Source organism: Colias philodice, chromosome 27, assembly GCF_061535455.1.
Source record: "Colias philodice isolate Cphi_HAF_F1 chromosome 27, ilColPhil1 Martin Lab GWU primary, whole genome shotgun sequence".
NCBI classification, from domain to species: Eukaryota; Metazoa; Arthropoda; class Insecta; order Lepidoptera; family Pieridae; genus Colias; species Colias philodice.
The window spans coordinates 5644898-5663123 of NC_143112.1; the positions used below are offsets into that span (position 1 = coordinate 5644898).

The following is an 18226-nucleotide window of genomic DNA, read 5'->3' on the forward strand; positions in this document are numbered from 1 at the left end:
TGGACTTTTCTTCCTGTGTACATAAAGTATACATAATACTCGCTGTGTACAATATAGTATACATAATACTCCGTGTGTACAATAAAGCGTACATAATACTTCCCGTGTACAATAAAGTGTACATAATACTTCCCATGTACAATAAAGTATACATAAAATATAAACATACCACTATGAACTTAACTACAATAAGTATGTAATGTTTATGTGATAATTCTTTTTTTCTGATTATGCGGAGCTGTGAAATTATGTTTGCATGCCAGTATAACTGGCGAATGTGTTGTACTTTTCCATAAAATAATAACTTGTGAACCACATTTGAGCAAATAAAGATTTATTTATTTATTTATTTATGTGTAATTACAGCAAGGCGCCCCACCCCCACCGCCCCAACAACCCTCCACCACCACGGCTCCCCCTCCTCCCCCTCCCCCGCCGGGGGCCACAGCCTCTCCCCCTCCCCCTCCCCCGCCCCCCCAGCCCCCCGCGGAGCCCCCGGCGATCGCGGGGCTCGCGGCGCAGCTGCAGCAGGCGAGGCTGAAGCGGCAGGCGAAGGTATGTACATACATACTACACATGAACACAAATATGTCGACGCTATAGAAATTCATACACAGCCCTTACCACGCTATACATATACAGCCTATAATACGCTATAGTATATTCCTAGGGCAGGCGGAAATTCGTACAATGTCACGAAGTATTATGTTACCATCAAAATAAAACGATACCTATCGCTCTTCATACACTTCTTTATCGTTTACACAGCGTACCGCTTTTCATGGTACAATGTGAGGTGAGTGACGCGGTCGTTCAGAGATAACAAACTTGTTTTGTCATGTCTGGATGAGGTGCGGATAATATAAATAAAGTAAATAATTCACTAATTTCATAAAATGTTACTAAAATATTTATAATTATTGCACGCCTCATAAGCGAAGCGTTGAGGTGGGTACTACTGTCACTTCGCGCAAAACATCTGATTTTTCAAACTTAAAATGTCTTTATGTATCATACATTGCACTTGTAAGATAATACATACACACACATATTAAGAAAAAACACTATTTTTAACGTTCATGATATTTTTGATGACATTTTTGTTATTTAAACTAGTTAAAAAACAGTTTAAAAAAGTTCTGTCTTGGACGTCCGTGTGTCTGTATGTGCGGATCCTTTTTCTTGTTAACACGATAGCGACCGAAATACTTTACTAATCGAGTCTTTTTTTTTCTCTTACGCTTGAGTATGCTCAGGAATAGAACCCTTTCATTTTTCAGGGTCTGATTCGATGTGGTTTAATTGTTATTAAATAAACAAAAATAATAATTAAAAATATTTATTAAAAAAAAATTATGAGGCGTGCACTTTTGGATTTTCCAAATTATTTTTATTATTACATACACATACACTTAGAAGTTAGAACCTAAGAGCAGAAGTGGTCTAACATTTTTTTTTTGTTGTAAATTGTGTCATACCTACAGCTTACTGCAAAGTAAGTTAGATATAATCAAGTCAAAGTGTTATGTAATGTAGATTACTGAAATAAAGATTTTCACTTTCACTTTCACCCTTTAATAATGTTCTCAGGTTACACAAAGGTTGGTTACCCCTGTTAGGTCATTGTACGAATTTCCGCCTGCCCTAGGAACATACTATAGACATACCCTTACATAGATATCAACACGCTGTACACATCATACACAGTCGTACACTGATATAAACACACATTACATGCGCATCAACTTATATAAACATGCCATACACACATACACGACACACATTCACAAACCACGTGTATATGTCGTAGATTTGATCATTTCATGTTCGTCTTCATCTGTTTTACGATTTTGTCATCCACATGTGGCCAGATCATATCTTATATATAAAAATGAATCGCAAAATGTGTTGGTAAGCGCATAACTCGAGAACGGCTGAACCGATTTCGATAATTCTTTTTTTATTATATTCCTTGAAGTACGAGGATAGTTTTTATGTAGAGAAAACTTAAATATGTACCACGGGCGAAGCCGGGGCGGACCGCTAGTATACTATAATATTATAAAGAGGAAAGGTTTGTATGTATGTATGGTTTTCACGCATAAACTACTGGACCGATTTTGATGAAATTTGGCACAGATAATCTTTAGACCCTGAGAAAGAACATAGGCTACCTTTTATTGCGAAATATGTACCACGGGCGAAGCCGGGCGGATCGCTAGTATAAAATATAGGGAGTCCATAAAATATTTAACATTTTCAGAATATTTTAAAAACTTGTTTATTGTTCGTGAAATGATTGATCATTTCATGAAGTAAGCAAATTTACGGTATGGCCACGACATACATATTATAAACACATTACACTATGCACGTAACACTGGGAGCTACAGTCTCGAGAGATATCTACCTAGCGATAAGGCCGCCATTCGTACATGTTTTTCTTCTATTTTATGTTTCGTATTTCTATATCGTACTTATTATGTGTGCGCAATAAAATAATTATACATATCTCCAATTCCAATTTCAGCAAGCCATAAACGCCGAAGCGGCATCTCCTCCCGGCGGAACCGAGTCCACCGGATCCGGGTCCGGGTCCGGCGGCGCCGGGTCCGGGTCCGGTCGCGCCAGCCTGCACTGCATGATGCACGAGATGCAGCGCACGCTCGCTAGACGACGGGCGCATCTTGATAGAGCCGAGGTATACATATACATATGTACTTACATACTAATATTATAAATGCGAAAGTAACTCTGTCTGTCTGTCTGTTACTCAATCACGCCTAAACTACTGAACCAATTTGCATGAAATTTGGTATAGAGATATTTTGATATCCGAGAAAGGACATAGGCTACTTTTTATCACGGGAAATAGGAAAGGTTTTATCCCGGAAGGCCCACGGGAACGGGAACTATGCGGGTTTTTCTTTGAAAACGCGGGCGAAGCCGCGGGCGGAAAGCTAGTTTAAGATATATTATTAAGGATTTTCAAGAAAACTCAATTTGTTTCTCTGTAAATTCAAAGTTTTTATTTTAGAAAGTTTTCACAATAGTTAACATACAAGTTTATTACTATAACAACTTAAAATATTATGTAATCTCACCGGTAAATTCAAAGAAACGACATTTAAAGTCCACATCACTACATAGTATAAAACAAAGTCGCATATAACTTATATTACTTTGTTAGTGGCAACTGGCAACATTACATCCAGTCCAAAAATCTCGGGAAACTGAACGTAGTGTGTAATATGTATCAACGTGCTGGATGTAATGTTGCTACTAGAGCCATCTATGTTAAGATGTGATTATGAATAACTAGCTGTTCCCTGCGGTTATACCCGCATTGCTCCGCTCCTGTTGGTCGTAGCGTGATGATATATAGCCTATAGCCTTCCTCTTTAAATGGGCTATCGAACACCGAAAGAATTTTTCAAATCGGACCAGTAGTTCTTGAGATTAGCGCGTTCATACAAACAAACAAACTTTTCAGGTTAATAATTTTTATTAAGTCATTAATACAATATTATACAATACACACTTGTTCATTTGCGTGTAAAAATCTAATTCGATGTGTTCCCATCATACAAGTCTACATATAATATGAAAATTATATGTATTAAATAATATATTACAATTTCCAGGAGACATCAACAGACAACTCTGTCAACTCTACACCGATGAAAAGTTGGGAACGTTCAGCGACGTTGCCGCACCGCCTGCCCGCCAATTGTAATGGCAATACGCGTGAGTCGCTTTTTGTGGGATTTTTTTTGCGATTTTTTTGTGATTTTTTGTTAATTTTTTCGGGTTTTTTGGGAGTATCAATGTTAATATGTGATAAAAAATAATTTTTGGGCGTTTTTTTTGTTGATTTTTTGCGTATGTAAATGTTAGTGTAGGAATGAAAATGAAAATGTGGTGGGGATAATTGAAAAAATGTATCGACTTTAAATAAAAAAAATTGTTATGTTTATGAAAAAATCTGCGTAATAAATATAATGTAAAATGTTTCACGTTTTGACTTGGTTTTATGTTTTTAAATGTCTATTTTTCTTTTTTATTTAAAATCATCTGCTTTGGTACATCACGCAAGCAGCTATAGTGGCACGCATTGTTTTTATTCAAGCTTCAATTAATAGACATTTTTTTCTATTTGTGTATGAATTATTTTAAACACATACTAATAATGAATAACAAAAGATATTTGCATATTTTGTACATTTTTCCAACAAAAATGATTACAACGTGTAAAAAAGTAGTTTTTTGTCTTTTTAAAATGGTTTTAATTACTAGTTAACTTCCATATAGTCTAAATATTATATTGTAAATCTTTAAATATATATTTTTTTATACTTTAGCAAGCTCCGAGTCTCCCGCGCAACAACAAGCTCAATCGCCCCGGTCTGTCCGCAAACGGTTCGGTTCTGCGAGCGAAGAGACTATATTGAAGGTGGGTGTTATTTACTAACCTGTATAAAAAATAGTATTTTTACTGGGATAAAACTCTTATTATATAAGAGTTTGAGTTCTTATATAATAAGAGTTTTATCCCAGTATGTTTGTTACTAATTTTGAGTTGATTTTATTCATAACTAGCTGCGCTTCGCGGTTTCATCCGCGTGGCTCCGCTCCTGTTTGTCTTAGCGTGATGATATATAGCCTATAATAGCCTTCCTCGATGAATAGGCTATCTAACATTGAAATATTTTTTATCAATATCTTCTGCTTTATAATATAAGTATAGACTATAGATCTTTAGTGTAGATGAAATGAGATTTTTCTTTCAGAAATTATAGATTATTAACGGATTTTTAAACGCGATTTATTTATTATATTATTTTCCCGACGTTTCTTTGTAATTTTACTACAATCTGATCTGTGTATCATCATTTTTGAAGTGATAACTTCTTTAGCGGCGTTGAGCACTTTTTCTGTAATGGGTATAAAATCTTAAACTCGCGTTAAAAGCGTAAGACGGATACCATTCCAAAATATCAAACATGCTCAACGTTAATAATCAAGTTTTCACTTCTGCCGGCACTCCCCCAGTGCAACCCGTCTTTTTTTAATTTTGTATGTCTGTCTCTCAACAGCAAGTGAACGGCGGTGGCGGTGAAGGCGGTTGTGTGACCGCCGCAGAGTGGGAGAGCTTCAAACAGGAGCTAGTGAGGGAAATGCGCTCACAGATGGCGCTTATGAAGCGGGAGATACTCGACGGTAAGGAATGGGGGAAAAGTACGAAAAAATTAGGGAAAAATGTGGGGAAATTTTACGAAAAAAAACCGGAAAAGTGACAATAATAGCAAAAAAGTGGGATAGGCTAGCCGCTAGAGCATGAATTCTATAATTTTTTATATGTACATACAACTTTTTATGTATTAAAAAAATATAAAAAGTTGTGAAAAATTCAAAATTTCAGAAGCACTTTTGAATCGTAATAACATATTTTTTTTACCATTTTGCTACCGAAAAGTATCTAAACTGAGCTTGTAAAATTAAAAAATCGGAAATAGGACTTGTAACCAGTGTTTTTCACTCACCACTATTAAATAACATAACTGTTGAATTTGTCTTCGATAAATTGTATATTTTTACAATTGTAATTTTTTTCTTTATTTTACAGCCATGAAGGCGGAATTCGCTCGCAGATAAAAAAAGCCAGGCGACGCCGAACGATGCAACTAGTCTACCGCCGAGCTACACCGACTTTTTATATTATATACTTTTATATATACAAATGTATCAAGATTTTTGTTCATGTTGCAGTCAAAGGAGGAAAACTATACTTTGAACAAGTGTCTATCTTTTCAACGTCAATCAATTATTTACAAATGTATGTTTTTTGTATTGAACGGTTGAATAGTTATTAAGGAATTGTAGGTTTTTTTGAATCATGAATAAATCTTGGTCTGTAATTATGTTTTTTTTATATGATTTTTGCTATATATTGTTTGTAAAAAGCGGTGTTAGTTCGGTATATTGTGATTTAAAACAACGTAATAATTTAATGTTGCCAACTTCGCATTGAAAATAACAACGATCGGGCAACATTGCTCCGCGAATGTTGTATGTAAAGAAAAAATTAAAAAAAAAAAGAAAAAAGATACGAACAGCACACCGTCGAGTCGATGAGTAAAGTTGTGTTTTTCTTTTTTAATTTTATACTTAAAATATTTATTCTAATACGTATTAATGTATGTAGGATAAGGATTGCTAATGTGTTAATTTTATACTGGACTTTTTATATAACGTCTGTTTCTCATACTTTATTTATTGTATAATAAAAAGTCCAGTATAAATTATGTATTAAATATAATCATTTTAGCGTGGAGTTAAGTAATGGATAATCATATTTATCATGTGACATAACTTTCCGTGTTACAATGTGCATGAATATTTTCCTTTTGGTCGGGTTCAAAAAGACGATTAACAGTCTTCCACGTAAAATAATAGATTTCAAATAAGCGTATTCATTTTCATGCAATTTTTTTATCCGACTACGCAAGACAATGTTTTTAAAATATAAGAAATTGTGTTCAAAAGTGGTATTCCGTTCTTATTTGAATTGTTTTCGTACTTAATAGAAATTTTTTTTTTTCTATTTAATTTACTGTATTTTATTTGACAATTTCATTCAATTAGTGCAAATAATAGGCCAAAATAGTCGTTAAGTGCTTATAGTGACTTTGAAACCCGACCACGATAATGAAAAACAAACATTAAGAATACACCAATTTTATATTTATTTTGTGTGCATTTTATAAAATTACATTTTTGACAGAAGTAAGTATAAAAGTTAAAAGATAAACGTTTTGTATTATGACTTGAAAATAGTATTGACTGTAGCACGTGAAAAACTGATAAAAAAATAACAATTTTAGAACGAGTGTTTTATATTTCGGATTTAAAACGCGTTTTTTATCACAATTAATAATATACAGGGTGTCCCAAAAAGTAGTGATGAACGGAAGCTGGGAGGTAGAGGACCTAAAGGGCTATCCGAATCACCCCCATGTATGTTATGCGATTTTTCGTATTTTCGGAGTTATGACGTTTTTTTCAATTTTTCACCTATCGCCGAGTACGGTGATATTTTCACTCATGGTGACGTCAATTATTGCGGAAGGTGCTTGATTTTTTTTGTGTGCTAAGCTGAAAGATAGGCCAATTCAGTATGGTAACATTTACTATCGTTAGATCTTTGAATGGAATAAAAAAAAGAATTAAAATGCCAAGAAAGATAAAATTACCCAGTATGTTCTCCACTTCAAGGGCCCGTAAAAAAATAAAATCACATAAAAAAAGTTTTCCATTTGGCTTTTAAAAACTTGCTCTATCTATCAGGTAGCTATCCTGAAAATTTCATTTTATTATTCAGAAGGCTTCAATCGAAAAATTGAAATCTAAATGAGGTAAGTGCAAAAATTGAATTAACATGATGATTAATAAAAACAAATTAAAACCAATAACAAGGTGTTTAATTACCAGAAATTTTTAAAATGACCCCGCTATTGCTCAGTGCAAGTGCGACATCACCGTAAAAAGTTGTCTTTTAAATGTCTGAATGCCCTTTTATCATTTTTAATGGTTTCTTCTGCTACTATGAATTTCCAGGTTATTTCGTTCAAATTGTGGCAGTCTCTCGTCTTTGTAGTATCCCCACGGAAAAAAATCAATAGGGTTTATGTCCGGGGACCGTCGAGGCCAGGCTAAAGGGCAAAGATACCCTGAAAGATGGATTGGTCGTTGCAGCCTGCGCATGCGCTGGTGACGCCTGCCTTAAAGCCTGGCCTGCACGGTCCCTCGACCTAAACCCCATTGATTTGTTTCAATGGGGATACTAAAAAGACCTCGGCTACTTGAGAGAATGCTACAATTTGGACGAAATAACCCGGAAATTCATAGTAGCAGAAGAAACCATTAAAAATGATAAAAGGGCATTCAGACATTTAAAAGACAACTTTTTACGGTGATGTCGCACTTGCATTGAGCAACAGCGGGGTTATTTTAAAAATTTCTGGTAATTAAACACCTATTTATGGGTTTTAATTTGGTTTTAATGATCATCATGTTAATAAAATTTTTGCACTTACCACATTTAGATTTCAATTTTTCGATTGAAGCCTTCTGAATAATAAAATGAAATTTTTAGGGTAGCTACCTGATAGATAGAGCGAGTTTTTAAAAGCCAAATGGAAAACTTTTTTTATGTGATTTTATTTTTTTATGGGCCCTTGAAGTTGTGAACATACTGGGTAATTTTATCTTTCTTGGCATTTAATTCTTTTTTTATTCCATTCGAAGATCTAACGATAGTAAATGTTACCATACTGAATTGGCCTATCTTTCAGCTTACCACACAAAAAAAATCAAGCATCTAGCGCAATAAGTCACGTCACCATAAATAAAAATCTCATCGTACTCAGCGATAGATGAAAAATTGAAAAAAATGTCATAACTCCGAAAATACGAAAAATCGCATAACATACATGGGGGTGATTCGGATAGCTCTCTAGGTCCTCTACCTCCCAGCTTCCGTTCATCACTACTTTTTGGGACACCCTGTATAACATACTCAACGAACAGTTTTCGAACGAAATAAATAAATGCGGTTTAAATTCGTTTTTAAATTTTACATTTTAAACATAAAACGAAAAAATAATAAATACTAAAATAGGTTATTTCGAAATTGCGCGCAATACATCGCCATTTTGATTTTTAAATATGCACAAAATCAAATAATCGTGTAAGGGTTGGTATTTTAGAGAATAAATGAATAAAAAAATAATTAAAATAACAGTGTATTGGAAGTACATTTTTAGAAATTAAATAAAAATTAGCCCCGTTAGAAGTGTCATAGTGTTAAGATAGGTGATGGTTGCGTGACGCTGATTTTATTCCGAAGGTATTTTTTAATGATAGCAATTTCTTATTATTTTTTTCTTTATTGAAATTAGTTTTAATCTATGAAAGTGGAAATTTTTATGATGTTAAAGTTTTTGCGTAATTAAGTTATACATTATTTTCAAAACAATTTAAAAAAAATATATACAAGATATTTTTTTTTTAATAAAAATAGTATTTCACGTGAAAATATGTAATTATACCATTTTTTAATGCAACGTGCAACAATTGTTTCTTCAAATATAGAATAAAAAACAACGTCATTATTTATTACTTACATTAAGCCCTTTTTTATTAAATTCAAATTTTGGTTAAAATACTTCGGAATAACATCGTTTCGCAGCTACATTCTCGACTGATAGTTCATTCCAATGAGATAAGGCCGGCGGCCTACACACGGCTCGTACAAAACTATATTATTATACAGTATGGACACCATTTTTTATAATTTTTTTCTTTTTTGACAGATTTTTTTGCATAATCCTCTATTGGGAGATTTACGAGGCATTTTCTTTGGTGCTCGAAGCCTGGTACTGTGAAGAAATTTTTGATTTTTGTGCGAAAGAGATATTAGCGAGATAGCCTACGTTTTTTTGAAGTGGTTTTTATAAAAAAAATTGGAAAAATAAAAAATGCTATGATCTTTTACAGAGCTTTTTTTCACATATTTATAGATATTTTGAATCAATTTAAATTCGTATTTGCTAAATCAAAGAAACATTTTTTTGCTTTTTGGATTTTTGTATTTTTGACGTCTATATCATAGCAGTTATGTATAAAATCATTGTCCATAAAGAAAATAAATTGCTTTGGTATACATAGACGATATTCATAGAGAATATCCATTTTTCTATAACTATAAATAATTTATGGTCGTTAATCGAAATTATATACTTTGTTTTTTTTTTTTCAAATTATTACTTCGCAACGTTAGTACCAGGCCATTCCATATCCTATTTTGACTGAATAAGCATTTGTTACAATTCAGTTATTGTGAATTAATACTTGAATTATGTCGTACATACTGATTTACATAGAGAAATTAATAATATATACTACGTATCTTCATATTAGTTGTTGAGTAAGAAATGATTTTCAAGTTTTTTAAGCTTGTATAGCTTCTTTCGCGGGCCTTGAGCGCGGGGACCGAATCCAGAAATTCCGTAACGAAAAAACCTCACGCTCTCCACGAGGTGTGGCTTGAAGGCATAGCATGCAATAGCTTTACCGCGGCAGTCCCCGAGTGACACACGTCTTTTTTTTTTAAACGGTAGAGTTTTTTCTTGTGATTTTTGTAGTTAATTCTCTATCATATTTGGAGGAATTAACTTAGGCAGTTATAGAATATCGGTTATGACGATTAAACAGACAAGTAAACAATTGTATATATGTAGTTTTCTTTTTAATGTCATTCGTTATTTTTTAACAGCACAATAATTGAAAATTAAATAATTTATTTTTCGTTGTCGTAAAGAAATTTTCACGTAATAAGAAAACTTACATCGCATTTATATATTTTTCTATGTAAATCAGTAATTTATTAAAGCACTACTGTAATGATGGTGATTAAAATGTAGTGATATTTATAATTATAATTTAAAAATATTGTAACTATAAGTTATGTATAATGTTATCGTATTAGAAACGTAATAAATAAAAACTAACCAAATTATTAGTTCGATTATACTAACAATTATACAATTTTTGTATTGGTCTCAGTTATGTCAAAGATTTTTGTCGATCGGTATTTATTCGTATTTAATATATTGAAAATATTGTAACGTGTAAAATTGTATGCCATTTCGATGAATATATTATTATTGTAACGCCTAATAATTATTGTAATCGCTTAGTTGATTTTAGTGTTGCGTGTTTGTATGGGGGAAAAACGCGTTGGAAACGCGGCGTTTCGCACGCGCGTTTTCTGAACGCACATGTGTTGGTTATGATATGTCTATTTCGGTCTCAGCGCGCTACGTTTATATATTTGTATTGAGTCAACCGTCTTTGTATTGATGCAACAGTCTTTGTATCGGTGCAACTGTATTTGTATTAATGCAACTGTATGTGTATTGAGGCAATTGTATTTGTATCGATGCAATTGTATTTGTATGTTTATGTATTTGTAAAAGAGATTTTGTTTTGAACAAAGCAGAGCGCGCCTCACGTTTATCACAGTATTTAAATGATTTTTCGTGTGACGTCATTTATGTATATTTTTTTGTGTTTGTAATACGCTATTTACCTTTTATAATAATTATTATTTGTCACTAATGTTTTATTATGCATTAAGTACAAAATTATGCTTTGCAAAAGTGAAATAAAAGAAAGGAAAATATCGATAGTTATTATAAAAGGTGAATAGCGGAATAGTGATGTTCCGCTAGTTTAGGTTACCAAGTGATGTTCCATCACACAATTTTATCGACATTTGTAGTCAGTGACATAGTGTACATATTTTCAAATTTATTTTTTTGTGATCACAATGATTTTTTTTTTGTTTCTTACACACGCTAAGAATCGAATATTGGACGTAATAGTAATTAATGTGAACGCCTAGGCTTATACACACTGCCAAAATGTTACTTATATTCCTTGATTTCTATTTTGTATTTATTACAATAGATGGCGTTTACGGATAGCTTGTTGTATGTGTACATATGCTGGAGTCAATAAAGTGATGACTTAATTTTGATGTTTTTTTTACCCTTCATATAATCCTGACACGTAAAACATATATAAATATGATATTCAGTCATAGCAAGTATATAAATATAGTGGATTTTAGTGTGATTTTTTTAAATTACTTATATTTTTTTAAGAACTGTTATTCCAATAAGAAATAATTAAAATAACCTTTTCAATATAACCAAAGAAACAGTTAGCTCAAAAGTTGGTTCGAACCCAACATAGAATCTCCTATGTTATATTGTGAAATAATAAAAATACTTGTCTAAATCTGGTAATTATTGAACAACCTAGACTCCTCATAGACTTACTCATAATATATCATTGGGCAGTCGGAACTCAAGAATGGCTCGCTCTTAACTCAAGCCTAACGAGAGTTACAAAACCCTGAAATTTAAAACTAAACTACTTACAGAATTTTTATTGATCACATTCTTATTGGAATTGTTTGAAAATACATTATAGTTTCTCTTGACACAATACTAGTATCTTTAGGTAAGAGGAATTAGATAAAAATGTTATTAGATTGTATAAACAAAGCGTATAGTAAATCTCATGAGTAGGTATACATAAAAATATAACCGAATAGCTAATCTTTTTAAAGGCACATTACGTATTTGATTCTGCATCATTGTTATTTTCTACATGTACTGCTCAAGTACTACTAAATTTATTTAATTACTACCTACTATCGTCTCTGCAAAAGTTATTCAGCCCGTACCTATATTCTAATCTCATAATCGGTGTGAAAATCTTCACGAAGTAACAGAATGACTGAATTATAAAAAAAAAAACAATTACAAAAAAAATGAATCCAGCTTCTTGCCAGTGAAATTGGTCCCAAACTATATCCAAGCTTATTCTTTTAAGAATTAATTGTATGAAAATGCTCCAAAGTCCAAACACATCACAACACATCTTAAACGTCATTCGGAACAACCATATTTTTCTAAAAGAAAGCTGTAAGCTAGTAGAGACAATAGAGACAATATAAGGAAATATCTTGTAATTGATTTATCAATAAAATAATTGAGTAATAGCATAAAGTAGGTACTTATAGTAGAGGTTTAGATTCAGGCTAAGTGGCACCCACAGTGGCACCATATTCAAACTCAAACGACTCGAACATTTATTTATTCAATTACCTAATTTCTTTTAGAAGCACTTTCGAATCGTCATTACATATTTTTAACATTTACTACCGATTCGGAAAGCAGTATCTATGGAGAAGAACCGGCAAGAAAATTAAGTAACTCAACAAGAAATTATTTTAGTTACAGTTAAAGATTAATGTCAAACAATAACATTAACAGTAACTATGACTTTTGCAATGCGAAAACTGCGAAATTGCTTTACGACTGCGTATTTCATCTTATTTTGTAGATATGTACTTGACGCTTCTGACATTAACAATTTAAACTTAACAATAGGTACTTAAACAACACGAGCACGAGTGAAACACGAGCGGCTTTAGTTAGTGTTAAAATCTATACGTCCTCTATAAAATTGTTAAATGTCATGATAGCGCATCTAACATTTTTCCTAACCAACTTTAACATATTTGTTATTGCTAAAGGGAAATGGTGCAAACCAGCCTTAGAAAGATTACATGGGCGCTTTCAATTTATGCTTTTCGTGTCGGACGGTGCAGCTCATAGGAAAACGTTATTAGTAACGTAACATATGTTTTGATGTTTGATTGGTGTTTTATTTAAAAAATCAACGAAACACTGACAAGAAATAATGTATTATTACTACTTTTAACTAGGTATTTTATTCGCCAAAATAAAATGTATGCAACCGCAAGAGCGACTTGATAAGTCAACGCATCTGTTTGCAAAGAGTTGTAGATTTGTAGTTTGTACTTGAGTACACTATAATTATTAATTAATTAATTATATTATCTGTGCACACATATTGTGATAAGCCGCACCCGCGCGGCGGTTCGATCTTTTACCTAACACAACAGACGTGTTTCAGTAGAGAATGTGGTTTCTTATTGTGTGCTAGCATGAAATGAAATAAATTTATTTGTCCATTTATGTTTTACAATTATTAATCTACGACAGTGGGTCCCAAACTAAGTGATAAACTTGTGTCTTGGGACCCTGAGATTTTGTTAATTTTTCTATGAGAATTTGTTCATTTTTTATGATTACCAGATTAATAAATATGCATCAAAAATACACTTTTTTTTTAATTTACCTTTATCTAATTGTGTTACTACTAACAAAATAAACTGAAGATGATAGATTCTTAACATTATTCTATTTTTAATCCATACTAATATTATAAATGCGAAAGTAACTCTGTCTGTCTGTCTGTTACTCAATCACGCCTAAACTACTGAACCAATTTGCATGAAATTTGGTATGGATATATTTTGATACCCGAGAAAGGACATAGGCTACTTTTTATTGCGAAATATGTACCACGGGCGAAGCCGGGGCGGACCACTAGTATCTCATAACTTTAATTCTTAGAAATCAATACATATTTTACAAAATAAAACAAACTGCAGCTCATCGCTCTCGACAGCAAGAATCTCACTTTCTGATGGTGAAATAATTTTTCAAATCATACCAGTCATTTCCTTTCTAACTAGTAAATTTCGCAGAGGGATAGAGGAATAAAACAACGTATAAAAAGGCATCCTTTTATTAAAAGAAGAAAATAAAATTACAGAAACACAATGCCAACATTTATAAACAATATTACTTGTATATAACCACATAAATAATTATGCAACAACCTTAATATAAATAAAGTACACATTTGTCATGTAAGATTTTTACGACCGATAATATTTTACAATTACTCACAATTAAAAAAAAAAACATTGTCTATGTTATTGTGAATAAAATAACAGAACACATAAATTGCTGGTTTTACAACATACAATAAATATAATAATCAGTAAAACACTGGTGGCGTTAAATATATTAAAGTTTATTATTCGAGAGAAGATTTTATTTGTAAATAATTATTGCACATTTGGACTTCATAGATTGTGCGTAAGCACTTATAGCTATGTTACAATCAAAATAACGATATAACAGCTGTAGTGTGTAACTGTCACTACCGTTATTTATAACCTATAAAACAGATAAAAAGTTTAAAGTTTTCGTTTTGGTAACTTCGCGGTAAAGAGAAATGAGGTAGCGATTTTGAAAAATCGACGAACATTGGACAATTTTTTAGATATAATTTTCTAAACAGTTTGATTAATGAATTTTTAATTAAAGGTGGGCTCTAGCGACGCTAAACTACTCTATAATAATTAGCCAATATAGTTATAGCAAGCAGATAAAATACTACACAGAGCACAAACTGCATAGACGCAATATGCACTTGAATGTATTTAAGGATTTTCAACTACTTCTTACCTCCTATCTCATATTTTATGAGACGAGACTTCGTATTATTTTAACAATTTAAAAGATGTATAATCTCATACTCGACTCATAAAGTATGATGTATATAAATTTATATAATAAATATGTATAAAAAGCCTACACATTTTAGCGTGTTGTACTTATAGTATGGGTGTATATTTTATATTTTTTATAATTTAATAAACAATTTATTATATATTAAGTAACAGCTCATTTGTGCGTAAGCTACGTTTCTATAAAAGATCACAACATCCGTATATTCTTATCCGTGTATGGCGATGAGATGTAAGCCCTGAAAATAAAAAAATACATTAATTTGAATTCAAAATAAATAAAAAAGAGCATGTGTGCCGAGCACGAAGTGAAACTTCTTTGAAAAGATTCAAAGATAACAAAATCATCGTCTTACTCGATGACGTGACGGTATGGCGTGACGCGACCTTGAAATTTTACTTTCAACGCGCCTAGAGAAGTTTCACTTCAAAGACAAAATGACAATAGAACAAAAGGTAACGGTTGACACGTCTTTTTAAAACAAATTAATAGATAAACTGCAATCAAACATGTGCAAAAAAAACAAAAATTTTATTTGTGTTGTGTTAGGTATTGAATAAAAAAACACAGAAGTATGTAGTTAGAAATAAACTTAAAACGCGTACAATAAAAAATAATGCAATTGTGGTTAGTAAATAGTATTTAAAAAATATCATAAACTGTAGTATATTTCTTACGCCACGTTTTAATAAATAATTTATTATATTAAAAAGCCATGCAACTTTCTTTTTCAAATATTTATCTACAAAATAAAAACATTAATTAGATTGAGTACCAAAGTTTCATTAAAATATAAAAAATGTTAATATACCTAATGCAAAAACAATCATGCTATAAAGTATAAAGCAAAAACGAGAACAGACTACAACATTATTTTTTAAAGAACCTGATTTTTTTTGGATTTTTATTTTTTTCTTGCAGTCTTCTCTTACTTGACTATTCATTTAGCACTGGGAGCATGGATCTAGAAAAATGTTTGGGTATTTTTAATATATATTATACAATAACTTTCAAGAATATATATTTCATTATAATTTTGTAATAATGAATTTCAACCATATACTAAAACAGTTTTTTTTTGTCATAGAATACAGTTTATGTATATAGTTGAAAAACATAAAACACAGAATACTTTTTACATAAAAAATAATTATAAAAGATATTTACGAATACTATTACTGCATAAAATAACGTCAAATTTCAATAAAAAACCAACGAGTATATTAACCCTTATTTCGACAGAGAAGGTGATAGTAAACTTATTAAAATTTTATTGTATAACCTAGTTTCCATGGTTTTTCTAAACCTCCAAAAAAAGAAAAAAAAAATCTACCCCCCACCCTTATGGAGAAAAGCGATGTCCGCCACACCGGACATTATCGAATCTTAGTAAAAATGACTTGTCCGTCCTAGCGGACTTAATCGAATACGTGAAAGAAGTTGCATAGTATAAAGTAAAAGAATATAATAGTAAAAGAGCCTTTATTTTTTATAAAAGTACAAAGAAACTGTGAAAAAAAGTAATCTAAAGGTGAACGTACTACGGGAGGATCTTCAACTACTGCAGTATCTTCTATCTGGGCTCTATACAAAAAGGTACTCTGTTTCCATTTGTAAGAGAGGGAAAGCTTTTGAATTTGCTTGGGTCTCTTTTTTGTCACAACTGATGGTTCTCTGAGTCTTCTTTTTCTATGCACAGGTGTTGGCAACGAGGGTAAAGACGATATAGAAGGTAAGTTTGCAAAATTGAGTTCCTGCGACTGGTTCGGGAAAACTTGCTCTATATTTGGACTCAAAGGCGTCGGGAAGTCGTATGTAAAGGTTAGGTAGATAAGAAGTATCTAACAAGTTGATAGGTACTGAGAATAGATGTAATGTTTTGGTAATACCGACAACTCAAATCTTTTACCTTTCATACCATATTTCGACAAGGTCCGCCGTGACGGACAAGCTGTAAGACACAATAAATACAGGTGTTTCGACGAAGTCCGGTGTGGCGGACAAGTGAAAAACTCGATAATTATTAAGAATAACGTAAGCAAAAGCTATGAAATCGTATTATTTGAACGTTAGTAGACTAAATTCACAAAAAACAAATAAAAAATCTACGCAACATAGGCAAAAAATAATATTTTTTAATAAATTACCTGAAAGACTTTCTTAGTGCGCAGTTTGGCCGACATTTTTTCGCCAACTGTCAAACTCTGGGTTATTACACGCAAAATTTATTTTTCTACTAAAATTTGATCAACCTCCCAATAGCTTAGTAGTTTTTTTGTTGCAAAAATAGAATTAGACGGGGCGGTGGATTTTTTTAAAGTACTTGTCCGGTGGTACGGACAAATTCGAAATAAGGGTTAAGTTACTTAGTTTTATATTAAAATTTAAATACCGCGATGTCGTTATAACAACAATTTATAAAAAGACAATAATTTGACGTTATTTCTAAGCTTTATTAAGATTAATCATTGAAGCTTCGATAAATGCAGTCGATGTAGCTTCTACCTTAGCTTATGACATGATAATATTACAAATAGCTATAAAAAGTTAAAAACATATATAAAATAACTGATACGCGAAGCATTTCTAAACGCTTTGTAGGATTTTAACGATTACCTGATAAACAAGTAATTTTTTTCCAAATAAAAAATATTGGAAATTTAAACTAAACATTGTTACATAAAATTATGTATTTATGTACAATGTGCGTACATTTAAAGATTTTTTTTAATAAAGATATGGCAACACATTTCAATTCAGCATTACCATTATTGCCACTCGCTAAAATTAGAATTAACACTAAAATCGTAGAAACGTTTAGAAATGCGCAATGTGTTTTTTTCAACAAAGATATAAAAAAATAATAAAAACAATTTTGGACAAAAGATTTTCACGATAAAAAATAACTTGAATAAATACGCGAATTATATAAAATTACAAAATACCTTCCATTTCCAAAGCTATGGGAATGGGACCTTTGCAGCGTTGAAATAAAAAAATATATATAAGCAGATATCTAAATTTATTTGTTTAGGAATTTCAGCTCAATGTTATAAATATTAAATTAATAATTATAATGGGGCTTGAGCGATGAATTATATTTAATTTAATTGTAAATATATTTAATATTTTTTAAATTAACAATTTCTAAGATTGAACATTTAAAAAAAGCTGAGAAAAAT

The 18226-nt window shown here is 31.7% G+C and overlaps 2 protein-coding genes across 10 annotated transcripts in view; one reads left to right on the forward strand and one right to left on the reverse strand.

Annotated features, from left to right (window-relative positions):
- The window catches only part of ena (ENAH actin regulator enabled), an 83941-nt gene extending 77006 nt beyond the window's left edge, over window positions 1–6935 (forward strand). For all 3 annotated transcript variants that reach the window (XM_089711900.1, XM_089711899.1, XM_089711898.1), the window contains 6 exons: window positions 367–555; window positions 2531–2701; window positions 3645–3747; window positions 4362–4453; window positions 5097–5220; window positions 5627–6935. In XM_089711900.1, coding sequence (XP_089568026.1) covers window positions 367–555; window positions 2531–2701; window positions 3645–3747; window positions 4362–4453; window positions 5097–5220; window positions 5627–5655 — 708 coding nt within the window. In that variant the 3' untranslated portion in view covers window positions 5656–6935. The remainder of the gene's footprint in view (window positions 1–366; window positions 556–2530; window positions 2702–3644; window positions 3748–4361; window positions 4454–5096; window positions 5221–5626) is intronic.
- Window positions 6936–14235: 7300 nt separating this feature from the next.
- The window catches only part of LOC149476653 (uncharacterized), a 75232-nt gene continuing 71241 nt past the window's right edge, over window positions 14236–18226 (reverse strand). For 6 of the 7 annotated variants that reach the window (XM_089711685.1, XM_089711684.1, XM_089711683.1 and 3 more), the window contains one exon: window positions 14236–15282. In XM_089711685.1, coding sequence (XP_089567811.1) covers window positions 15234–15282 — 49 coding nt within the window. In that variant the 3' untranslated portion in view covers window positions 14236–15233. Of the gene's footprint in view, window positions 15283–15930; window positions 16009–18226 lie in introns of all 7 variants that reach the window. The other variant, XR_016317793.1, reaches the window with a different exon arrangement.